At 37.5% G+C, this 27,379-nt stretch overlaps 1 protein-coding gene across 3 annotated transcripts in view; it reads right to left on the reverse strand.

The window, feature by feature from the left end:
- LOC105468290 (dynein axonemal heavy chain 7) overlaps nt 1-27,379 on the reverse strand; it is a 340,382-nt gene that overhangs the window by 105,490 nt on the left and 207,513 nt on the right. For all 3 annotated transcript variants that reach the window (XM_071073104.1, XM_071073106.1, XM_071073105.1), the window contains 9 exons: nt 26,625-26,793; nt 24,545-24,671; nt 23,228-23,447; nt 15,701-16,573; nt 13,251-13,480; nt 9,984-10,314; nt 8,961-9,307; nt 7,348-7,528; nt 4,558-4,743 (listed from right to left, as the gene is read on the reverse strand). In XM_071073104.1, coding sequence (XP_070929205.1) covers nt 4,558-4,743; nt 7,348-7,528; nt 8,961-9,307; nt 9,984-10,314; nt 13,251-13,480; nt 15,701-16,573; nt 23,228-23,447; nt 24,545-24,671; nt 26,625-26,793 — 2,664 coding nt within the window. The remainder of the gene's footprint in view (nt 1-4,557; nt 4,744-7,347; nt 7,529-8,960; nt 9,308-9,983; nt 10,315-13,250; nt 13,481-15,700; nt 16,574-23,227; nt 23,448-24,544; nt 24,672-26,624; nt 26,794-27,379) is intronic.

The following is a 27,379-nucleotide window of genomic DNA, read 5'->3' on the forward strand; positions in this document are numbered from 1 at the left end:
GGATGCAACGCAAAGACACTCAGATAAATGAAAGGCAGAACTCTGTTAGTTATAGCTCCAAATGAGAGAAGGCTGCGCACAGGGCCACACAGGGTGTTGCCAGGAGACAGAGTAGCATCAAGCCAGAGCTGTGGGAGTTAGTTTATATGTGGTAAATGGGATGGAATTAGCTGGGTTTCACAGGTTTCCTGGGGACTGGGTATTTTGAATCATTCTGTGGTTGCAAGGAAGAAGGGGCTGTCCTTGGTATCTGGGGGCCTTTGGAAGCTATCTATTGTAACCCAGGAGTGTTTGAGCCTAATAAAGAAAATGGCTGGGGTGAGGGCTTAGCAAACTACTGACAAGAAAGAATTCTGAGTTTTTAACTATTATTTAAAATGGTTAAGACAGCATTTGTGAAATATTATATTATAACCTCCCCACTGTTAAATTGCTCTTTTCCATATTCCTTTTGCAGGTAATAAGCATTCTGTAGGGAGATATTTTGTAACCATGAAAATGCCCTGTTTTTGTCAAACATTCAATTTTTTCATTATTAATTTATGTCAGCATAGATTCATCTTTTTCATATTTTATCCAATGAGTTATAATATATTCCTGCCACTATTTATTGTGATGCTGAAATTGTTCAAGTTTGGACAGTGGGAACACTCTTAAGCTAAATTCTGTGTCCTTTTGACATAGCCCCATCCTTCTCTGGGTACTTCCTTACTCAAAAAAGACATTTCAGTTTTATCTTATAGTGAAGTCCAAGATAGCCACAGATAATCTTCCTCCTTTAAGCTCAGCTGACTAGCAACCATAATTCCATCTGCAAAGTCCCTTTGCCATGTAACGTGGCATAGTTACAGGTATAACACTTGGAGGTGAAGATCATAGGGGCCCAGATTCTCCCTATCATAAGTACTTAATAAATATCGCCTGGCTATTTGATTTGGTTGTTGATACAAGGAACAGATGGTAAAGCTATGTAGGGAGGAGGGACAGATAGCATTTCCAGTTTGAGTTGTATACACAGTTGCTTCTGGCATGTTTTATTTTTTATTTATTTATTTATTTTAATTTTATTTTGAGATGGAATCTCACTCTGTCACCCAGGCTGGAGTGCAGTGGCAAGATTTTGGCTCACTGCAACCTCTGCCTCCTGGGCTCAAGCAATCCTCCCACCTCAGCCTCCAAGTAGGACTGGGACTACAGGCACACACCACCATGCCCGGATAATTTCTTATATTTTTTGTAGAGACAAGGTTGTACTATGTTCCCTAGGCTGGTCTCAAACTCCTGAACTCAAGCAATCTGCCCACCTCAGCCTCCCAAACTGCTGGGATTACAGGTGTAAGCCAGCTCACCCAGCACTACTGGCATGTTTTGTTCTATTTGTTTCCAGGCTGCAGGTTGGCCTACGGACATTTTGGAGAGGTCTGCAAGCTTTCTTGGATCTAGCCTGATGCTGGAGTAGGCATGCTAGCCTGTGACATAGGGAAGAAGTAGAGGAAATAGAAGCAGTATTTTCTGCAGAATGCTCTGTTCAGAGTTGACAGGTATAGTATGTTACCACAGACGAATTCTGGATTAGCAATTTAAGAGGCCTAGTTACATGTTTATAAGGGTGTAATATCAGAGAACAACCAAAATGAGCATGGAGGACTCTGAACAAGCATCTCAAAATTCAAGCCAATGGCCTTGGCTGGTAAGCAGGTGATGGTGGATTTGCTGGCATAAGGTCATGATAAAAAAAAAAAAAAGGGAGATAGAGAGATGTTAGAAATGGAAAACTGGCCATTAAGAGTGTCATCTTGGTGAAAATACCCAACACCATTAAAATAGTTTCAACTTTGGTTATTGGCAGATAAAGTTCAATTAGAAGGTTCAAATTAATTCAAATCCAGGGCTTGTATGTTCCTAACAGCACTGTAGGATTCTGTTTTGGGAATTGGCACAGGCATTGTAATTGAGTGCTGTGGGCCCAGTTACCCTGGAAGAATTGGAGTTTCCTATGTTTTATTTATAAAAAGTGCCAGGAACTCTATAAAAGAGTTGATAAATAATTGATGACTACTCATATTCAAGTTTGGAGGGGAAATGCAGATATTTATTGAGGGCCCTTGATATCTAGAGACTTGAAACCCTTTGATGTCAGAAAAGGACCAAATTTTGTAGGCCTTTTAGTTTGGGTTCCCTGAAGCAGACTGTGGGATGAAGATTCCTATGAGGTGACATGCTGAGGAAAGGATGCAGGAGGAAGCATGACAAGAAGGAGTAGAAGCCAATAAAGGACCAGCCTAAGTTCTGCAGCGGGTGGCCTCATTAGATGCCACAGGGAACCTCCACAGTGTAAGCTATTCCTTGGAGCTGTCCCAACCAGAGGGAAGGGAGAGAGACTCCCATGCTCCCTTCAATTATTCATTAAGGGCTGCTCAAGAGGCAATTACAATCCCAGGCACTTCTTGCTCTCCAAACATTGGGTAAAGTGGGTTCTAGGAACCCAAGGGAAGGCTGACAGAAAGAGCCACAGGTGCTAGTTGTTGAGTGTGAACGCACACAGAAGCCAGGAAGGGCTCTGGCCAGAGTCCTGATGTTTGCCATCCAACCCTTACACTGAGAACTGAATGAGACAGTTTTGATGAGAAATAAACTGCTCGCTGTTTTGACCTGAGAGAAACAGATAAAAGAGTGAAGATGACAAAATGGGACTCAGAGACTTAATCCACAGGAATTCCTTCCTGTGATGTGAGAGTGACATGAGAGAATTGTTAAGGAAAGTAAAAACTTAGGTTGATCTAGTGAAGCAAAGAAGGAATAAAATTGCCTTCAATCCTTCACAGAGATGAGGTGGCATGGGATGAAGTGACTACTTGAATCAAGGGTTTGGACAGTGAATGAGTTCACAGAAGGCACTCTGAGCTTTGGCATGTCTTGTATCTAAGTTGAATGTGGCTTTGTGTCTGTCAGTAAATTTCCAAAGTCTCAGTTCAGGTGCTTAAGACACCCTTGAAGCATTTGTGTGGTGGTCTGACTAGCAGCCCCCCATTCTGATAGTAGCCAGGTGATGATGGCAAAGTCTGAAGATGCAGTCCCTTGGAGTGAGTCTGTCAGAGGAGGCCTGGTTGGGAGGATGATACATCTAGCTCTCCAAACACTGGGTAAAGTGGATTCTGCTACTGCACGAGGTAGTGCTAATACACTTTCTGCTGAGCTCTGGAATACTAGACAGGAGCCAGTGCAGTTACCGAGGGGTGAGCTCTGAACCAGCAGGGAAAGGTAGGGGTGGCTGAAGCCACTCCTTTTATTGTTCAAAATGTCAATGTAGGAGAGTAGGAAGAGTGCTAAATTAGGATGCAGGTAACCACCAAGTGCTAAAGACAGACGCACCCACTAGGTGAGGGTTTTAAACATTTAGTTAAAAACACCACCACCAATTAAAGTATAACAGTGGCACCAAGAGTCAACCCTCCTCAGGAGACAGTGTTGAAATTAAATGAGGCTCAACTGAGACCATGTGCAAGCCAATGCTCAGTGAAATTATAAAGCCCTACACAAAGGAGGCTTAATATGTACTGTTTCTCGTTTGACACCAAAAACTATTGCCAAACGTTCTGAATTCCTCTCTTCTTCTATTCTCATTATCATCCCCCCCCATTTTTTCTTTCAGTTATCTTAATTTTTCTAAATCTCTCTGCCCGCTTTGATAGGGCCATGACCCCGGTTGGATTCCAGTTCCATTTTTCTAAAAAGAGCTGAAGAGTATGCTGGGTCTCTCATTCAGTAAAAACTAAAAAGTGGAAGAGAAAAGCAGGAAGAATAATTAGGATTAACTCCTAGGGCTAGGTGTTGGGCCATGGAGAAGAAAGAGGCAGAATCAGTCAGAGAGGTGGGAAGCAAGGCAGGGAACGTGGTGTTTGTTTTCTAAGGAACAAAGCCACTTATCAACAGGGTTTTAGGCAGGCTCACCTTTTCCTCCCCTCAAGTTTCATTCTCTGAAAAGATTTTGAAATGGCTTGTTATTGAGACTGATAGGAAACAGCTGATGAAGTACACACACACACACACTCACACACACACACACACACATACACTCACACACACACACACACACACACATACACTCACACACACACACACACACACACACACACACACACAGAGAGAGAGAGAGAGAGAGAGTCCTGATACCTTTTTACAGTACTTGCTTAGGAACTGAGATTTTATCAGTATAGGGTACCATTTTCCCATTACTTTAAAAAAAAAATTTTTTTATTTTTAATCAGGCGGCCCCAAACTAGAATAGGTTCAGAGACTCCCCATTTTCACATTACATTTTAAAGTAGATATTTTTGTTTTTAAAACAATTAGATTTTTGAAGAGTGTATTACATGGCGCCTTTTGGCTAACCAGCTAATTTATATAATAACTAAAATACACAAGTAGAAATCATGTAAAAATATCTTCCTCACTATACTTATCAAAAAACTGAAACCAAAGTAAAACAAAACCTCGAAGGGTAATACTGGCTGTGATGGGCAGAGGGTCAGGAAGAGATGGAGTAGCGTCCCTTACCTGTCTATAGGTGGATGTGAAGGCTCCGAGGTAAGCAACCACTCCTGAGGAAATGAGGATATCCCCGGTCAAGTTGATGTACAGCTGCCCTAGCTCCAGAGCTGTGTGGCTCCATCGAGTTTTCTCACCTCCAAGGCCTCCAATCAACTGTTCAGCTCGTTCTAATTTTTTGCTGCACAGGTCAACCTCAAAAATAAAAGTGAGCTTTTATCAGTATTTACAAGTACAATAAGTTTAAAATTCTGCAAGATTTTACCCTCAGAAGTAAATTATTATTAATATTATGATATATTTATTATTATTATTATTTTTGAGACAGAGTCTTGCTCTGTGGCCCAGGCTGGAGTGCAGTGGCACAATCTCAGCTCACTGCAAGCTCTGCCTCCCAGGTTCACATCATTCTCCTGTCTCAGCCTCCCAAGTAGCTGGGACTACAGGTGCTTGCCACCACACCCGGGTAATTTTTTTGTATTTTTAGTAGAGACAGGTTTTCACTGTGTTAGCCAGGATGCTCTCGATCTCCTGACCTTGTGATCCACCCGCCTCGGCCTCCCAAAGTGCTGGGACTACAGGAGTGAGCCACCGCGCCCGGCGTAAATTATTAGTTTTAATTAGACTTCTGCCTGGGATTTCCTATATCACTATGATATAGTAAAGTCCATGCTATTTTAGAATTTGTAAATATAAAGTGTCTAATTCATGAAATTAATAATGAATGAATATTTATCACATAATGCAAAGAACAGCTCTATTTAAGGAAATGACATACAGTACAGGATACTGAAAGTTAATTAATAAAGACATTCTTCTGCAAATATAGATGTTTTCCCTCCATTTTAAATATCTAGATGCATTTTATTTTAAATATTCCACAAACGTTTTCCCCTCATTTAACTTATGGTTGATTTTATCATGGTCTTAAAGGTTAAATATTTAAAAGATTTAATAATTTATCATTATTTACAAAGGACAATTTTCAGGTTGTTAAACGGTGTCACTCAGGCACTTGTAATTCAGCTTAAATTACGACATCAATCAATAACTGAGAGCCTATTTGGTACATAAGACTGTCAACCAAATATGATTATATGTAATTAAGCAATGTGATAAAAAAGAGATAATTACGAAGGTGCAAACTTGGTGAAAAGTTATTTCAGTTCACACAATAGCAGTATTCCAGCAGAATATGTGAATTATTTTTATTAAATTTTTAAGTGCCTTAACATCATTATTCTTGGAAGAAGATGAGATTAAATGAAGCTTATCATGATGTTAAAAAATAATTTACATGAAAAGAGAAATTCAACAATCAACAAAAGCAAAGACATTTAGGTTATTCTGGAATAAGAATTTGGCTTATGCTTTTTACTAATGTTACTAACATTTATATTAAGTCAATGATTTTAGATTAAAAGATGCATGATTCTGTATCAGTTTATCTACAGATAGGTTTGAAAAAAGCAAAGCAAATGATATGTAATTGTAGTATGTGTGATACTTCCTAAATTTAATTTTTTTCCTTTTAATTTTCCCTCTTTAAATGTCTTTTGTCTTTCTAGTTTCTTTCCTCACCTATTCTTCTTTCAACAATGTTTATGATAAACTGAATCAGGTCTTAGACTATGACAAAGTTGCCATCAGAAACTACTAAGTAAAAATATTTTAGCTAAAATTTTGCCTCCAAAAGCACATGTTTAATACACATAAATGCATATGTTCATTTCATATTACCGTAAGTTTCTAACATTTTATTATAAAAAATAAAATTTTCAAACATATAGGAGAGTTGAAAAATGTTTAAAGAGGGCAACTGCATAACCATTTATTGATTATATTATTTAAACTAAAACTGATCATTCAAAAATCATGCCATAATAGGTTACACTTCTAAAGATTAGCATAATGTCTTACATTTGTGCAAATATAGAATACAGGATAGATACTATAGAAAGACAAAGTCTGGTGTTCTGGAAAGAGTACAGCTATTACAGTCAGGCTGCCTGAGTTCAGGTCTTAGACTTAATGCTCAGAAGCTGGGTTGACAATGGACAAGTTGCTTGATCTTTCTGTTCTGTACTTTCTTCAAAATGCTACACAATGATTACTTCCCTCAAGAGGTTATTGTGAGAATAAATGGTATAATATGTAATGTTCTTGGAACAACAGGCCCTTGTACATAATAAGCATTCAATAAATGTTGACCGTTATAAAATATTATGACCTTTTTCTGGACCGTAATCAGACTTTAGCAGTTAATTTTTCCAAATGGTATCACTAATTGAGAGTAATATTTTTAGTCTTGAAAACATTTTTAGTAGATACTGTATGGCTCTGAGTATTGAGTTCTAATTTCTGCTCTGCCATACAACCTAAATCACTTAACATTTTGGTTCTCAATTTCCTTACTTGCAAAGTGAAAAATGATTAAATAATCTAGCTCAATATTCTAGTAATCTAAGCTAGACAGACTGGCATATATATATATATTTTGGAAAAGCCCAGAGAATAAATATTTTCGTTTTCGTGAGCCAAGCAGCAGAATTGAGGATATTTATGTATTACATGGGTACTTATACGGCCACTAATATGTAATTATTTTAAAATGTCAAAACTATTATTAGCTCGTGGGCCATACAAAAACAGGCGAGGGGCAGATGTGGCCTGCGGGCCATAGTTTGCCAATCCCTGACCAGGAAAGAAACAGGACTGGTGTGTTACATGCTAGTATGAACATCATTCTTAGTTACGATAATTGAGAATTTGTCCATCTTTTTCTGTATCAGCACATACCTGGTTTTCCAGGTCAGCCTTCTTTTGTTTATTTAATTCAAGTGTGTCTTGAAGCCTGGCCAGCTTGTCCTGAACTTCCTTAAGGGCTGCCTGCTTCTTTCTAAGACCATCCATGGCAACTTTAAGCTCCCCTTCAGCTGCAGCCAGTTTTATCTTTTTGGGAGCTACTATTTTTGCCACTCTGCAAAAAGTAAAATTGAAAAATTAAATATTCATTTAATATTCCAGTACACTTTCTACCACTGAATTTACTTTTCTAATATCCTTACTGTGACTCAAAACACTTCTTTATGCAAAAATCTAAACTGATTTCTATATTCCATGTTTTATCTAAGAATCATCCAAGCTTGATCCTGGACATAAGAAATGGCCATTAAAATAGACATCAAATATACATAGTGTTTTAAAATAATACTTTTACTCAAAAAAAAAAACATTTTGCCAGTATGAATTTTGATAACTTTCTGAAAGAAAAGTAGGATATTCAAGTAGACTATTACAATGTTAGTAGAAGCCTAATTGCAATGACAAAAGTTAGTTTTGATGAGGAAAAAGTGAGGTATCTTTTATCTTTGTCATTTTACTTAAAAAAATCCTCAAATCCTAGAATACATCCTCAACCAAAAACCATTATCCTATAAATATGTATGTGGTAATAAAAGGAATTATATAGGAAAAAGGATGGATCTAAATTCTCTCCCTAGTATCTGGAAAACGGAGTCAGTCATGTTATTTAACAAACATTAAATGAATCATTAACTAATATATCATGGTCTGAAACATATATAGCACTACTATATATGTAGAATGATTAAAATTGGATATGAGTTTGAAAAACATCCTGTGACAGTTGTTTTTTTGAAAAAACAATAATTACTCTGCTTTGTGTATGATATAACCGGTTCTCATATAATCACCAAAAAAGACTCCTTATTTCACAATAATACATATTATGCCAGCAGTTTTTAAAGTGTGGTCCAAGGACCCCTGGGGATCTTGACAACACTTGCCCCTTTAGGGAGCTCATAAGGTCTTCCCTTGTCCAACTAAACCTCTGTGTGATGGTGGATTTTCTTTAATTGCAATCAAAACAACATATTGCAACAGAATGAGCGAAGAAGCAGATTTTGGTGTCTGGCTATCTTACATTAGACCACACATTAAAGAGACTTGTAAAGGTATAATAAAATATCACTCTTATCATTGTTTTTTCTTCTATTTTTTAAAGAAAAACATATGAATTTATAAAAAATAAAAATAAGTCACTTATATTAACACGTAACATTTTTATTGCTTTTCAAAATGAATTAACAAACACTTTAAAAATTTTCCATTTTAATTTCTAATATGGTAAATAAACAAAAATCTTTTTGGGGTCTTCAATACTTTTAAGAGTATAAACGGTTCCTGAGTCCAAAAAGTTTAAGAACCACTGTATTATACTATTAGTTGGCATAATCTTGCCTCCAGTAAATATGCAAACACAAAGTAGATTCAGACAGGATTTTCCAAGGAGCCTCTCTCACTTACATAACTTTTAAATTTCATATTGTCTAACTGACCAAAAGTGAAGATAAAACATACTAGCCGGGTTTCTTTGTATCAGCACTTACTTATCGTATGAATCCATTGCTATGACCCACTTGCACAGACCTTCGGCCGCTGTAGAAGCATTTCTGATTTTTTCTGGTACAAAATCTGGATTTGGAATATAATTTTTTCTTATGATATTCATATAAGCTGGAGGAATATTGTCCTTGTCATATTCATGAAGTGACTGTAGAAACCTCATGTCACCAAGAAGTCTCTTAGCTGGGCCCCAGAAATCCTCAATTTTTTTCCCTGAACCTGTTGGGTCAGGGATTTTGTCAGCTTTGATTCCTTTCAAGATGCATATAGCTTCCATAACAAGCTTGACACCAGCAGGAGGACTCTTCATGGATTTTACCACTGTAATATCCTTGAAATAACAACATGTTAATTATTTTAAAAGACATGTTTGTTTACACAGTAATTGTAATTGGTTCCTATTTTCAAACTAAGCATACAGAAACTCATTGTGTTCACTGGGTAGAAACGGTGACAGTAATAGAACTGCACTGACACTCTTCTCCCGAGTCCCACCCAAAAGTTTAGCCAAAATTCTCTGCACTATTTATTTTAAAAATCAACCTTCATCTTTCTAAATTTATAAAACACATTATTTTACGTATCCCTCCCAAAAAATTACTGACAAAATTAACACAATACTTTATCACATGCTCTATAAGATGCATCCCAATGACAAGAGTGTCTAAATATGAAAAAGGTACCCCTTAGAACCAAAATATAATCTCAAGTCTTATGCCTTTGTTAATTACTGTAGTGCAAAGATGTATGAAGTTCTTGAAATAACTGTTGCTTTACGGTAAGTTATAACATCTAGCAGCTTTCTTCCATTTCAAAGGTGTTTTTGCATGCACATGCATTTCTTTTTCAGGTCAATTAGGGAATTCTTTTGCCAATTTCAAAATGATTTCAGCTTCATTAAATTTGCAGGTTAATTCAGAGAGACAAACTAGACTAGAACACAATGCTAATTTCTTTCTTGGGCTGTGATGACATGTATCCTAGAAAGTGTATGGCGAAGCTCTTACCTGTGCAGTAAGAGTATCAAGGGCAGCCAACGCTGACTCTAATATTGGCAAGGCACCTGCCAGGTCAGCATCACACTCATCTTTGATGGCTTTGGAAGCCATAGCTTGTTCATTTGCTATTGTTTCATCAGCTTTCACTATTTTTTCAGTTTTGGCAACTTCTATAGACTCTTTCTCAATCATTATCATCATTTCATCAACCTCTTTGCTAGCAACTTTTAATTGAGGTTGTAGTGCCTCCAACTCCATCTGCATTGTGGCTACTTGAGATGAAGCAGAATCCAGTTTCTCCAAACCCACTTCATATCTCTTTTTCATTTTCATTACTTCACTGAAAGGAAATAGATAAAACAAAGTTAATCATGAGGCTCTGCATCCTACATTAAGGAAAAACCTAAGTGTTTTTGAGCTTGCTAGGCTTTTTCAAGACATAACTACAGGAGTGGTCTAAAAGATTTTCATATATATGACAATCTGTCAAAACATGAAACCTAGAACATTGGATTTGTGCACGATTAAGAGCAGACAGCATGTTTTATTCATTTTTGTGTTTTCAGTACCTATACGTTATCAAGGCATACAACAGAAATTCAAAAGAATAAATGCACTGGAGATGAGGCAAGGAGTATCCTATATCAAAATGAATGATGTACCTCTAAAGTTGGTAAGTTGATTCCAGCAACACTACTGCTGCTTTAAACCTTTTTATGATCACTTATTTTAAACACATTTCAGTGCTCAAAATATATTACTCTGAATGTTTCCAAACGTGAAAAAATGATTTTAACATGTATTATACATCTTGAAAGAGAGATTTGTTTTATTAAAAGTAACAAATAGAGCAGATCATAAAGCTCAATATCCTGTTTGGTGCAAAACGATTACAAAGTAATAACACATGATTAGAAATAATGTAATACTTTAGCATATTTTAAAAGTTAAATATTGTAATGTGTTTAAAAATTTAATCTGCATTTATTTGCAAATATATATGAATTTCTCTCTAAAGAAAACTCTTCTTTATAATTTCATTTTAAAATACTTGATATACCATAATGTCTCCAAGTAAAAAAAGGACATGCTTTTAAAATCCCCTTCAAAAAATAGACTGGAGTAGTAAGGAATTGGCTTGAGCTGGAAAAGGTAACCTGGAGAACACCGAAAAGATTGCAATTTTTGTTTTAAAAAAATTCATAAGTTAGAGCATGCCATGTTTTTGTCACATGTCAAATTCCGTCTGAGCAAAGTATTCGGGAGTAATGGGCACAGAGGGCACCTGGGCACAGAGGGCGCCAAGCGTATGGCACTGTATTATTGTGAGTCTCGTTTCAGCTGAAACCTTGTGCAACGAGCATGGGGAAGGTCTCATTCCTGCCAGCCTGAGACAGTTTCAATATTGTGGCTAATCCCAAGTGACGCTTTGCTAGCTTAACCACAGATTTCCTGCCAGGTAACCTGAAAACTTTCTTCTAGGTTACAGCACTACCTTGCTATTGGGACCTGAAGGCTTTAGCTATTATGGGAATAATCATCATAGGGTAGGAATTCTAGTTGAGGTAAAGGAGAAATTAGTATCTTTTTTTTTTTTTCATTTGCAAGGAATTTTGAAAAGAAAAAATTTGAAAATGGAAAATTTGAAAGGCAAATAAGAATATTTGAAAATATCTTAAAAACTATGACTCTTTCAACCTGTAAGTTTGAACTTATAACCTCGTAACTTTAAAACTTATAACCAATAAGTTTAAATTCTTCCTATAAGTTTGTATCTCGTTTTTATAATCCTTCTTTTTGTTAGGGTGGCCTTACTATTGTGAGTGCACAGTCAAACAAAAGCCACAAGTGATATCCAAAATTTAATCAATCTCCAAGAGCTTTTGATCCTCCTGGATAAGAAAATATGAAAAACAGCAAGATTCCATTATGTTAAAGATCATAAGCTCGACACAGGAAGACAATTATCTTGAGAGCCAAAGAAATAATGAATTCCAGCCAAGCTATGCAGCAGTCACGGTGGGCGCTACAGATTTCACTAGGTAGTTGACAAACTCCTAAAAGTATGATTCAAACACAGGGTAGTAGACCACAGTGACTACGACAGTCCTGGTTGGGAGGGCACAGCCACAGTCACTATGAATACAGATGAGGAGTGTCATATCCACATCCAGGTAGCATGCTGCCCAGTATGAGAAAAGGTCCTTCAAAATGCTTGAGATAGTAGGTTAACCACAGGAAGATTTAGAATTAACCATAGAAATATATACAAAAATCAAACTCATAGTATTCATATTTTTATATTATCTATGCACATTTGTTGTTTTATGTATTCTTTTTAATCTTTAAAAGAATTTGGTCTGTTCGATTCATAGAGCAGGCTTGAGCTTCCAATACAAATCATGTATCTGAGCAGTAAATTTACATCTGTTTTTAAGTAAAAATCATATTAATTTGTAGATAATATTCAAACATTTAAAAGTAATTAAGGCTTACCATATGTATATGTTTAAAATACTAGACTTATAAATTATTTAAGTATCTAGTAATGTTTGATTTGTCAAATCAGAACTTGAAAGGGAAATATAAATACCATATTAAAAATTGTATTTAAAAAAGCTTTTGAATGGAGCCACACATTAATCCAAGGTCCCCTTTAAAGGTAACCACTAAAATGTTCCAAACTTCCTACTTTCTACCTTAATGTTATAATGTTTTTAAATTTTATAATATACATACTGAATTTTAATTTTTGGAACAAAAGAAATATTTGAATAAACTTTTATGCACACACAAGTCACCCTCCAGAACATTTAAAAAACTCACATTGACACTTTCTATAGCAGGTAAGTTCACTGATGTTTATATTGATGTTTTCAAATGAGAGCTTATTAGAGAGTGACTGTCCCTCCCTAGAGTCTCAGCTCTTCAGTATCCAAACAGAGGGTTTAACTATTACCTAATTATTTATCAGAGAAAAATCACTCTCTAGTAGTGTTTACTCAATATTGGTTGGAATATTGAGTTGGAATGTCTTCATTCTTCCAAGAGTGATTATGCATCTACGATGTGCTAGGCAATGTACCCATATGAGAAGGACAAGACCCCTCCCTAAACTCAAAATGTTTGTGGATTAAATCATTTAAAGATGTAACAAAACTCACAGTATATTTCTATGAAATAAATCTCTATTACATCATATTTATGTCATTTTTGCACACATAAGTATTTTTAATTTGCCCTAGCTTACTTAGAAACATGAAATTCGATTTTTACCTTCTTTTCTTTTCTAACAACAGTTTGAAGGTGGAGATTAATTCAAGGTAAGAGGTAGGAGTCACATAATTGTATCTTTGAAGTTCAACAAAGAAAGATGTGGATAAATCTATAGTAGAAGTGTGGAAGCTTTTACACATGTCGATACAGCCGTCTCTTATTTCCTCTGACATTTCAATTTCTTCCAAGAATCGTGAGGCAACTGCCTGGAGTGCATCTTCAGGCCATGACTAAATGTAAGATAAATGCTTTAGCACTTTATTAAGATTACGAATCTGGATCTGTTACTACTGCAGCCCTTTACAACTTAGGGATGTTGGGGGTGAAGGGGAATAGTGTGAGGGACGGTGTGGGGGAGACAATTTCATAAGGAACTTTCCCGAGGACTTGCATACTTAGGGCAGGGAGCCAGGAGCTAGTTAGTGCATATAACATTCACTGTCTGTGGTTTGTTCTGAGATTAGAGAAATTGTTCATGAGTGTTGCAGGAGAAAGAAAAGGCAAATGAACTAAATTTATGGAAAGTCTATTTCTGTATGCATTTTACTGGTACCGTCTCATTTAATTATCCTAACATTTCCCTGAGAATGATGTAGGCATCATTCCTGAAACAGCTTCCAAACCCTTTCTCTTCTTCCTTTATCCACCTCAATCATCCCAATTCAAGCCTCCACTATCATCTGCCTGGAAGATTCCAATAGCATCCTAACTGCTCGTATTCTCTACATAGCTGCAAGAGTGTTCTTTTCAAAATATAAATCAGCTCATGTCACACTCCCCAATTTATAACCATTCAAAGACTTCCTAGAATTCTTAAAATCCAAACCAACTTGCCAATCTCTATTTGATTTGGCCCTTCCCAAATTTCTGACCTGTTATACCACTTCTGCCCACAGTTCCTGTGCTCCTGTCACACTGATTTTCTGCCATCCTCTCCTTCCTTCTGTCTAGACACTTGACTTCACTGGTTTATCCTCTCTGCCCAGATCTCAGTACTGACACTTTTTTGTCTTTCCAGTTTCCTCTTCAAACCCATAATTGGTCCCTTATTTTAAAAGCATTTACCTATAATCCCAGCACTTTGGGAGGGCAAGGCAGGCAGATCACCTGAGGTCAGGAGTTCGAGACCAACTTGGCCAACATGGTGAAACCCCGTCTCTACTAAAAATACAAAAATTAGCCAGGATTGGTGGCGGGCGTCTGTAATCCCAGCTACTCGGGAGGCTGAGGCAGGAGAATTGCTTGAACCTGGCAGGCAGAGGTTGCAGTGAGCCAAGATTGTGCCACTGCACTCCAGCCTGGGTGACAAGAGTGAGACTGCGTCTCAAAACAACAAACACAACAACAAAGCATTTACTCCCGATTTGCTAGCCTGTCTAATGAAATTCTGTTTTGCTTATTTGTCTGTAGACAAGAAGCCCAAGGAGAGCAGAGGTCTTGTCTATTTCATGTGCTTCATCTCCAGCTTTTAGATTAAGACTTGCTACAAAGCAAAACAGAATTCAATAAATGTTTTGCATGAAATAATTAATTTTACTAGGAAGTGGAGGTACAGAGAGGTTCTGTAAACTTTCCAAGGTCATAAATGCTTATCTGTTAAATCCCCCTCACGGGATCTCAGCCACAGCCCACAGATTTCTTACTACACAGGTAGAGAATGCATTGTGATATGCTGTTAAAGCCAGAATTACTGTTCACATCTAGCTAGGTACTCTCCCTTTGCTACTCCCCTTCCCACCCCTCCTCCGTACCCCCATCCATTCGCTGCCTTTTTCTGCTCTGCTCGTACTTCCCAGTACGAAGTCCACCACAAAAAAAGGTCACTGGCTTTCTTCCTCTTAACTTCTTTGGGTTTAGCTAATGGGAAGAGAGTGGGGGCAGGGTGGAAGAAGGGAGACATATGGGTATTTTGATCCTCCCTTCCTTTCCAGCTGTAGCTGAGTTCTAGGTTTCTGGTTCCTATTCCTGTTGGGCAGTCTTATATCCACAGCTCTAAGCTCTGACTTCCAGTAACACTCTTCCCTTCCTCTGCCCTTTTACACGAGGGCATAGTAACGCTTCCTACTATTGCTCCACCCACCACTTCCTGAGTGTTCCAACATCCCCTCTTGGTTCCCTTAACCCTGCCTACACCTCTGTGAATGGCTCCTTCATTATGCTTTCTCCAGTGAAGGGTTCAAGTGTGCTCTGTGTTTCCTGTCAGGACTCTGATACACAATTTTATCATAATACTTCCTATAATATACTGAAGTTAGTGATCACATATACTCTTAATAAATACTTTTCTATTATAATTTCTTGAATTTTAATTTCATAAAATATAACTGATCAGAAGATTTTGCTGAACTACATTTTGGGGTAAACTATGGGTTAGGAGTCTATAAAATAAGTCATGATGAGGGTGGAAATCAACATTTCTAGAAGTCTGTCTAAAATATACATGACAATACCTGAAACCAGTCAATGGTACAGCAGTTAACAAGAGCAGGGAACTTTCTAAGACGATTTCGAAATGCATCTCCAATGGGACTCATGGCAAGGACCACATGCAGTTGGTTGCGGCAACGATCAATAAACATGTTGAAAAGGGCTATGGGGCTGCCATCTGTTTGCTTGGTTTTATCCCGCTGGCGATCTAACTGACGCATCTTATCACATATCTCTTGTTTCTCATCTAATGCAAAGAGATTTGGAATCTCCCCAGCGTTTAGCAGATTATTGACATCTTCCAGAAAAGACTCTTTTTTAATTTGAGTATCTGTAAACAGGAAGACACCCTGCATCTCACCTTCTGCACATTTCCTTAAGATCACTTTTAAATCTTCATGCCATTCAGTAGTATCATACCCCTTAGAGATTTCAACTTGGAAAACAGAATAGTCAGCCATGTGGGCAGCTAATCTGGTGACAGATTGCCTTCCACTCCCTCCAACCCCTACTAGGAGAGCATGGCTGCGAGGTTGCTTCAGGATCCTGGAAATTCTGCTGATGTGCTCTATGGCAAATCGAAACAAGACGAGATTCATGGGTTTTTTGCTTATATTGTTGTATTCTTCTAGGTGAATTTCTACTATCATTCGAAGATTATCCACATCTGCGATTTCTCTGTAGTTGGTATCCTCCCTCTTGGGATCATGGAAATCACAAAACATTAAGCTGCGTAAGTCATCTTCTTCTACTATGCCATCATTATCAAAATCCAAACGTTGAAAAAGCTCATGAAAATCTTCATACATGTAGTTTCTCAAAATTTCTTGAATGTAGTTGACGAGCCAGCTTCTGTCTGCATTGTCCAGAAGGCGGTCATAATACACTCGAAGGACCTGTATAACAATTAAAAAGCAGCTTTAGGAATTTCCTTCTGATTTTTAAAAAAGTGTTATTATTTCTATGCTAATCTCAAGTAATAAAAAATATTAGAAAATTTTTGCGGGTTTTATTAAAAGTATATCCAAATATTCAGGACTGATTCATAATAATGTTATTTTAAATGTTAATTTTAGCTCTATATTTAGAATAATAAGGTTATATTCAGTTATCAATCAATGAAAGGTAATTTTGGGGGTGGTAGAAGTAGATGTAGAGATGCTGAGAGACTTAAGGCCTTTAGAAGTTAGTGACTGCCTTTGCTGGCTGCTCAGATGTGGATAGCAGAGCTGGGCACCAGTACCCAGGGGGTACCCAACTCCTTTCCAGTGATGTTTCCTTTTTCTAGGATAGATAACATTTTGAAAATTATTGACAAATCAATAGTTTTTGCTTTTGTTTCTGTTTTTCATAAAGCACATTTTCTAGAATAGGAAATGTCTTGGGTAGAGGGAGAGTTGTTTGGGGTATCTGTTAATTATTTTTGTTTTAAGTCGTTACAGAGAGCAATCTACTAAAATAAATCTCTGGTTATATGCACATGTTATGGGACTGCAAGAACTATCAGGCTTGCTACATGTAACTACTGTTTTCTTAAAGCAGTGTAAGTGTCCCAGGGGTACAGTCTATTTAGGACTGAATTGTGTCCCCACAAAATTCTTATGTTGAAGCCATAACTCTCAATGTGACTGGATTTGGGGATAGGGCCTTAAAGGAGGCAATTAAGGTTAAATGAGGTCATAGGCGTAGGACCCTAATCTTATAGGATAGTGTCCTCATAAGAAAAGGAAGAGGCATTAAAGTGCACGCTCTCTCTGGTTCTTGTTTCTGTTGGGCAGCCCTTATATGCACAAAGGAAGGGCCATGTGAGGACACAGAGACAAGGTGGCTTTAGCAAGTCAGCGTGAGAAAATAAATTTCTGTTGTTTAAGCCACTTAGTCTGTATTATTTTGTTAATGGCCGACTAATACATATATGCTATACATAATGCATATTTCGTCAGTGGAACGTTGGATCCTTACTCTGCTTTACCATTTTGAGTAAATCACTGAAAATGTCTGCATCAGCTTCTTCACCTATAAAATAGAAGTAGTATTACCTACCTCGCAAATCTCATAGATTTGGAGAAAAAGTAATATGACAACATATGTGAAAACACTATAGAATTCAAATAGATAATCACTGCAAATTGCCCTAGCATTAGGCTAATCACAGTGTTCAGGAATCTTGGTTTTAGTGTATTGATTGTTATCAAATTGATGAATTCATAGTGTTATACTTTTTTTTTTTCACTAATAGTGTCTGCATAAGCAAATGGTATTATTTAAACTTCCTTCATATTCCAACCAGTTCAAAAGTTATTTCTCTGTGAGACAATCTAATTTCCCAATACATGCCAATAGCCAATCTTTGAACTGAGGTACTTAAGACCTCAGACAATATTCCTAAATTAAGTCAACTTCATGTATCAGGATCAATGCCTAAGCATGAAACAAGTATATTATTATCTAGCTGGCAGTTTAGCAAGAACCTACAGCAGCATTTCTCAAAGACAGTCAACACATCTGCATTAAAATAATCTGGGGTACTTATTCAAAATGCAAATTCCTGGGCCCCACAGTGGATCTGTTGACTTAAAAACACGGATGGTGATTCCTGGGAATATCTTTCCATTTCTTTTTGTTTTTTGTTTTTCCTTATATAAGGTACAGATATGGTTTGGCTGTGTTCCCACCTAAATCTCATCTTGAATTCCCACGTGTTGTGGGAGGGACCTGGTGGGAGGCAATTGAATCATGGGGTGGGTCTTTCCCGTGCTGTTCTTGTGACAGTGAATAAGTCTCACGAGACCTGATGGTTTTAAAAAGGGGAGTTTCCCTGCACAATCTCTCTTCTCTTGTTTGCCACCATGTGAGAGGTGCCTTTCACCTCCCACCATGATTGTGAGGCATCTCTAGACACATGGAACTGTAAGTTCAATAAACCTCTTTCTCTTGTAAATTGCCCAGTCTTGGTTATGTCTTTATCAGCAGCATGAAAATGGACTAATACAGGTACAACAATCTTAAGTGTACAGCTCAAAGAATTTTTGCACACAGATACACATCCATGAAACCACCACCAAGATCAAGATATAAAATTTCCAGCACCTTAGTAAGCTCCCTCATGCTCACTCCTGTTGATCTCTGCTTTCCTCCCTCCCCAACAGGGAACCATTATTCTATCACCACCTCTCACATTTTAAAAAGTTGACACTTAAAACTTTCTATTATAAATCTAAATTGCTGCAAAGGATATAATTTCTGGCATATTTATATTGTAATTTGTGCTTTGAATTTATTTACCTCAAAGTCTTGATTACAGACTTTTAAAATTGAGAAATAATTCATGGGCCATAAAATTCATTCTTTAAAAGAATACAAAATCAGAATATTCACAAAGTTGTGCAATCATCACAACTATCTCCCTCCAGAACTTTATCATCACCCCAAAAAGAAACCTGATACCCAATAGAGGCTACTTCTCATTACCACCAGCCCTGGCCAACACTAATCTACTTACTGTCTCTATGGAACTTGCTTATTCTGGTTATATGATGTAAATGAATTATATCATATGTGACCTTTTGTGTATGGACTTTGTAACTTAGCACAATGTTTCTAGGTTCATCTATGTTGTAGGATATATGAGTATTTGTTTTTAGGACTGAATAAAATTCCACAGTGTATATTTACAACACTTTGTCCACTTATCAGCTGACGGATATTTGGGTTGTTTCTACTTTTTGGCTATTATAAATAATTCTGCTAATAATATTCATGTACAAATCTTCACGTGGACATGTATCAGTTCTTTGGGTCCATAGTTAGGAGTGGAATTGCTAGGTCATATGGTAACTCTATGTTTTAACCTTTTGATGACCTACCAAACTGTTTTCTATATTACATTACTGCCAGCTATGTATGAGGGGGTTCCAGTTCTTCCACATGCTCACCAATACTGTTTTATTATTTATCTTTTTTATTACAGCCATCCTATTGAGTATGAACGGTACTTAATGGCAGTTTTGATTTGTATTTCCCTAATGACTAATCATGTCCTTATTGGCCATTCATATATCATCTTTGCAGCGATGTCTTTGAATCATTTGCCCACTTTTAAATTGGGTTATTAGCCTTTTATTGTTGAGTTATAATAGTTCTTAAGGTATTCTGGATACTAGACACTTAACAGTTTATATGATTTGCAGGTATTTTATTCCATTCTCTATATTTTCATTTTTTTCATGGTACTTTTTGAAGCATAAAATTTTTTAATTTTGATGAAACACATTCATCTATTTTGGGGGGTCTTGTTTTTGCAGAATATCTGTATTTAACAAGCAAACCAGGTGATATGTGCATTAACTAACATCTGAGAGCCGTGGAGAAGCCAAAGGGAATGAGTTGTAAGTCAGTTTTATACCTTAGAAACCATTTAGTGAAATTATATAAGGTTATCTAGTATGATAATGATGTCTGGAAAGGAAAAAGACATGTAAAGTAGTCTCTAACATATAGTAAATCCTGAAGAAATCTTTTCTGAGTGAACAGAAATAAAGCACAAATTAGTGTTGAGTTCAACCATTGCAGGGCTTTTTCTTAGTTCAGCTAAAGGTAGGGTCCTTGTCACACAGCCACAAAAATTTCGCCTCGCAGACTATTTGAATGTTCAGTAAAACAGGGTTTTGCTGAGTGAAAATGAAGAAAAGGGGGAAACAGGGACTCTCCACAAGGCCAGAGTCCCTGCTACAGTGCTTCCCGCCCTGCAGATTGAATCCCAGGTTCCATCCAGGAAGAAGAGGGGCCAGGCTCCTCCCCACTGCAAACAGCATGAACTTCTGTGGCTCCACCCCAGTGCCCCGGCTGGCTGGAGGTTCTCTGGGGATCCCTTCCCACCTGTTGTCTCACAATTACCTCATATTTTTAAAGATATTGAGAATAATGTACCAAACATCCTACTTGGCACTGCAGTAAGAAAAAAAAAAAAAGAGAGAAATCTCTGCTCTCATGGGGCTTGCCTGCTATCTGAGGGAGATGAACAATACATATAATGAATGAATTCTACAACATGTTGGACATTGAAAAATATTATAGAAAGAAGTAAAATAGGACAGGATACAAAAGACTGGAACTACTAGGATAGGGGAGGGGACACAGGCTGTGGTATTAAAAAGCTTCAACTAGAAGGAGGAAGTTGATCAAAGGCAGGGAGGGAGCTATTCCAGAGCATCGATATCTGGAGGAAATATTGCAGGCAGAGAGAATAGCCAGGAGGCCTGTACTGCTGGTGAAAGGGGGATGAGGATGAGAGCAGGAGGCAGCCTGAGGGGAACAGGCTAAGAGGAACACATCCCAGGTACTATGGGCCACTGGACTTCTATTCTAAATTCCTCTGAATGAAGTGGGTGCTAATACAAGGTTTTGAGCTGAGGACTAAATTCATTATGTTTTATGTAGGCGTGTATAAATATGAAGTAGTCAACCTCATTAAATGCCCAAAGAGCTCAATAACCATTATCAAAACTCAATAATCTGACATCTAAAGCAGCATAGAATCTAAGAAACTCTTAAAAGTAATTATGTCTAACACATATACAATAGCACAGACAACCTATTCCCATGATTGGAAGAAAGCACTGGCCTGTATAATCCCAGGTGACAAAACGTGTCACGTGTAGCAAGCTTGCCTGCCTTCCTCTCTTGAGACACTCGTTCATTCGCCAATATCTATTGAGGGTTTTCTGTGTGCCAGGCACTGGGAAAAGCAGTGCAAAAATAAAATCGCCATTCTCCTAAAGTTTCTATTATTGTAAAGACAATAAGTAAGCCCAAAATTTAGAAGGTGTCAGGTGATGTTCAATGTTATGAAGAACAAAACAAGGTAAGCAGTAAGAAGCCAAGGGGGTAGGGATGGCCCAAAGCAAGCCTGCATGACAAGGTGGGTATTTCAGCAAAAATCTGAAGGAAGTAAGTGGGCAAGCCTGCAGATAACAGAGAAAGAGTGTTCTAGGCAGAAGGAATATCAAGGGAAAAGTTCCTGAGGTGGTGGATGCCAAATGCTTCCTCGTGAGTTAGATTCACCCATGACAAAATGCTGCCTTCAGCAATGCATTCTGCTATGGTTTCAATGTTTATGTTCCCCCTACATTTATATGTTGAAATCCTCACCCCCAGGGTGATAGTACTGAGGTGTGGGGACTCTGGGAGGTAATTAGGTCATGGGGCAGAACCCTCATGAATGGAATTAGTGCCTTTATAAAGGAGGCCAGAGAGCCCCTCGCCCCTTCCACCACTTGAGGACGTGGTGAGAAGGCACCATCTATAACTAGAAAACAGTCCCTCACCAGACATGAAATCTGCCAGCGCCTTGATCTTGAACTTCCCAGCCTCCAGAACTGTGAGAAATTAATTTCAGTTTGTTGACAAGCCACCCAGTTTAAGGTACTTTTTATAACAGCCTGAATGGACTAAGGCATGCTCCTTGAATGAATTCAGCATCATCTTCCCTGTTCACTTCCCCTACACTCTCCAGCTCTTAGTACATTTCTAATATCCATGTGGCCCCCAAACACAAGCCTGCATCCATATCCCGGGATGTGGGTCCCACTCAGGCAATTAGGTAACCTGCTGTGGAGTGCTATAAGAATCTCAATATCATCCTTTCCAAATAATCACTTTTGGAGACCTTGTTGTGGCCAAAATTTCTAAGTGGAATGGATCTTCACCTGGATGTATATTTGAATGTGTGATGATTTAGGAATTCAAAATGTATATCTAAAAAGTCCAGAGAAACCGGATTTTTAAAAGACCTTTTGAAATTTACGTCTCTGTAGTACATGGTTTTAACACAGTAGCATATTCTCGTGCTCTATGTTTCTTAACTGCATTATCAAAATTAAAATAAGGGTCTTGCTCTGTCACCCAGGCTGAAGTGCAGTGGTGCCATCATAGCTCACTGCACCCTCAAACTCCTGAATTCAAGCAATCCTCCCGCCTCAGCCTCCTAAAGTGTTGGGATTACAGGCATGAGCCACTGTGCCCGGTCTCCTCCACCAGTTTTTATAAGAACATGCTCATCCACATACCTATTCCCAAGAGAGCTTAAATACATTTTTATATAGTTTCTATGCTCTCAAGAATTTGCTTTGCAATTCTTTTGGCATCTAGTAATACTATACAAATAAGTAATGTAAAAAAAAAAAACCCACATTCATTTCTTATAAAAACAACTCCTTAAAAAGTGTTCCATTTCAAATTTATTTGAAGCCAAACTAACCAGGATTAAACTACTTAAGGGAAACTGGCTCAAAGTGACACCTACTTGGAAATATTCTATAAATCAACAGAAATTCCTAAATCTGCATATGGGAGATAAAGCATTTTAAACATCATAAAATATCTCAGTGTTAAATATTTTAAAAATTTTTCTTGAGCATTGGCCTTCAAAATGCCAAATAACTGAATACATTTCAGCAATATAAATTGCAGAATATTTCTTTTCACCCAGTTGTTGGCATGGTAAATCTTTGTTTCTCACATAATCCCATTTCAATAACAGGAAAATTTACCTCATGAACCCAAAGACGTTTAATCACTCCTGTGGTTTCTGTTGTTTCTGGTCTTGACAAACAAACACCTTGAATGACACGGGAGAAATCACGGAGGTTGAACAAGTAGTGAGATTTAGCTGGAGTAGGCAAGAGATTCTTCATTGCTTCTTTATACAGAGTCATTGTGCCATTTACAATTTGTGTGGTCAAATCTAGAAATTCATCTGGAAATTTATAACTTAAAATGTTTTAAAATAAAAAGAAAGGAAAATGTTAGCAATTATATAATTATGAGACATGAAGGCTACTTAGCAGGACCAACATAAAATTTTAATTTTGATTAAATCAATGTCATTTATAAAATTACCATATCTTGTTATAATAATAATACTAATAGATTTTTACTCCTTTTAAAGCTATTTTCTATGTACTATTTTATGTTATGTCCAAAAGAACCCTGTGAAATGAGCAGGGCCAGTTTAATGGACTTAAAAGCACTTAAGTAAGTGAACAGAAGAGACAGCCAAGGAACCCAGATTATGTAATTCCCAAATCCACTAGACAAGCATTTCCTGACCTCTTTCATTCCCTGGCATTCTCAACTGCATATAAGTATAATCCATAAGGAACACTGGTGAAACAGGTATTTTCGGAGGAAAAAAAGGAAGAAAATTAAAATATGTAAAAAAAAAAAAGGAAAAGAGAAAAAAAGGAAAGTAAAACAGTGAGCCAAGACAAAGGGCATGATTAGGGTATAAAGAACATAGAGAACTAATTTTCATTTAGAAAGATTGCCTATATTTAACTTCTGGTTTGTCAAGGAGCCAGCTGTTTACTCCATCACTGGATAAGGCAAGGAATGACAATTTCTTGAGAATGGACATGGGGACACAGACAGACTTCTCCTGCCCAGGTCAGCTTGGCTCCCTGATATCTGTGCATCTTGTGGAGTAGCAGAATCTCTGCAGCTAGGCAGCTCCAAGGCAATACTTCTCAGAGTTGGACACGAATGCCCCTGCAGAACTCGAGTTCTACTAGAGGGCATCAAAGTCACAGCATAAACCTGGTACATCTTTCCAGCAGTAATTGAACTCAGTGGTGAAAATTCAAAATAATAACTCAAACATGAACATATTATATAGCAGAATGGTCAGACCTCTTTGTTTTATGCTCCCACACTGGGAGGTGGAGGGGACAGAGGCAAACAATGTTGTCTGTTACCTTTTCCTTATCTAGGAATGCTCTTGCTCTTTGAAATACGCTACTTAATATTGGTATGTTTCTAAAATATTTTATACCTCCTAATTAAAACAAAACAAATTTTTGATTACTTACCAGATTTTTAAATGCCAAGTTAAGATTCTAGAGAAGATTGTATACATGGATTTATCACTAAACTCATTGATTGTTATAATATTGAAATGTCGCATGTATCGAGGAGTTACTGGATTTCGACCACCACCTAAATATTAAAAAGTATAACTCTTAATAATGTTACTAGTATACACAAGAGTATTTTCTCAAATATTTTATAGTTTAAAGTAACTTGAAAGATGGAAAAATTCACAGCACATGAAGTTAAGAGCAATCAATTGTTTGGATAACCCTGACATCAAAACTATTTTTCCCTCAAACTCAAGATGTTACTTTTCTAGGTGAATTATCTGAATGAGTTCAACTAATTAGACATAATCTTGGGTCAAAACTATACTACCAAGGGAAATCAGACCAGGCAGAAAAAGCCACAGGCCGTGTTCTCCATGGTTTACAGCTTAAAGCAGTAAATGGTAAACATCCTCAATACAATATTAAGATGTGATATTATATAATATTAATATAACCCTGGTGAATCTGACTGACCAAAGTTTAGGGCACTTCCCCTAAGGCTGGAATTCAGCACAACCATGACATATAGCCAAATTCTTTCCCCACATCTTGAAGTGAATTTACCCAAGACTAGTCTATACAGCTCATACAGTGACTTCACTGGCTGCTTGCATCTTTAAAAATTGGGGGATTTTTTCCATAAAATAATGAAAGATTCCTTTGAGCTTATATATTTATTTTGGAAAATGTAAAAGAGTTTAAGGAGATGGTGAAAGGGCTGCAGAAGAGAAGATGGTAAGGTCATCTATCCCAGCTCTGTCTCCAACCCTTCCAGAGAATGTTCAGAATTGTGGTATTTTTAGAAAATAGAAATGGGGTCCAAAAGGAAAAGATACCACAAGGTTTCAGCATACTCTTCTTACCAGTGCCTGAAGAGGCAGGGAAAAGTGGACATGTGAGTATAAATGCCTGGCTTGGGGTGGTGGGGGAGAGACAAAGTAGAACTGAAGTCTGAGACCCAGGAGCAATACGGTCTTTTATTAAAAAGAAAAAGAAAAGAAAAACAGCCTGAGCATAATAATAACAAGCCCCCAAGCCCTGTCTCCACAAAATAAAAAACAAAATTAGCCAGGCATGGTGGTGCATGCCTGTAGTCCTGGCTGCTCAGGAGGCTGAGGTGAGAGGATCACTTGAGCCCAGGAGTTTGAGGCTGCCGTGGGCTATGATCACACCACTGCACCCCACCTAAGCAACAGAGTGAGACCCTGTCTCAAAAACAAACAAACAGAAAGTGTTCAAAATGGCCCAGGGAATGTGTTGAGAGCAATTACTGACTCAGAGCAAACTGCATTACAGGTTAGATAAAGGTCAGGGTTAGGGAGCAAATACCAGAGAGATTCCCTGAAGTGGTATATCAACACAAGCAACATTTTGAAAAATAGAATACTGGCTTGAGGTCAGGAAGGAAACAGTTAAAGATGTCTGGTTAGTAAATCAAGACATTTTAGACATCTCAGCATTAAAAAGCAAATTTCCTCTACATAGAGATTCCTTTGCATATAAATTTATCTTGTAAAATTTAAAGGATCTTTTGGCCATTCCCTACTTAAATTCTTCTCAGCAGCCTGTTTAAATACAGAGACTGACTTGAATGGGACTTGATTGGGGTAGAAGGAAGATGATTTCTGAAGCAGGGACCATTCCATACAGTTGAAGCATTAAGGAATGACACAGAGGAAGATGAGCTGCCCCAGGAGGATGTGAGTTCTCAGAAAGCAGAAACAGGAAATTGGAAGCAAACTTCCAGAAGGTGGGAGAAAAAAGGATTTGGAAGAGTTCCAGAAGGTGGGAGAAAGAAGTTCCAGAAGGTGGGAGAAAAAAAGATTTGGAAGAGTTGGTAGGTGCATAGCCTATCCAAGGTCACCCACTTTGAGTTGGTCATGTGATACACTCTGTTACGTCACAGTAGATACACATAGAAAACATATACACAAAACATTGGGACTCAAAAGAGGTTTTTTCCAGTTTTTTCTTTAGCTATCGCTAGAGTGATTTTTTCATCTTAATAATCCAAACTCAAAAAATGTACCTGGAGGTCCCATAGCACACATGATCTGAATGTCCACTAGTTTAATCATGGAACAATCTTTTAGGTCATACCAGTTCCAGTGATCTAACCACTGTCTAAGTAACTCAATGGGAGGCTGAGCCCCATATACCTCCCGAGCAGGCATATTGACATCATCTACAAAGACAACCTGAGAAGAAGAAGAGAAGAGGTATAGAAAATATTAACATCTCAACATAGCGTCCTATTGTGTAAACAATATTGAGGCAAATACTTAGCTATCTACTTGCAGAGTACATATGGGGAAGTGATGGTTTCTTTTCTAAACAAGGATAATATCCTTAGCTTCCATGCTTTTAGCATTCATATTCCTCAAGAAATAAGGAGACATTCTCATTACTAATCTTCATAGGTTAATAGCTTAGGACTTATTAGTCCTCTGATACAATTTGTTTCTCAATACACTGCATATTTTTTCCTTGTACTACACTTCAATTCATGAAAATAGATGAGAAAAGTGTGATTAGGGTGAGAAGGATGTTCTTTGCAGAGGAACACAGGTAAATCTATTGTGAGGTGGGTTGCTGAAGGTCTACAAAAGCAAGCAGCAAAGACTGCTGAATAAAAATGTCAGTGAAAAAATTAGGAAGGTAGATAATTTCTCAGATAAATATTCTACCTTCAACTCAAAGGGCAACTCCTTGTTTTAAACATCAAGCTGTCTACTGCACATACAAATATAACTACATTTTTAGGAGAACCTTTTAATCCAAATT

This window comes from Macaca nemestrina, chromosome 11, assembly GCF_043159975.1.
Source record: "Macaca nemestrina isolate mMacNem1 chromosome 11, mMacNem.hap1, whole genome shotgun sequence".
Lineage (NCBI taxonomy): Eukaryota > Metazoa > Chordata > Mammalia > Primates > Cercopithecidae > Macaca > Macaca nemestrina.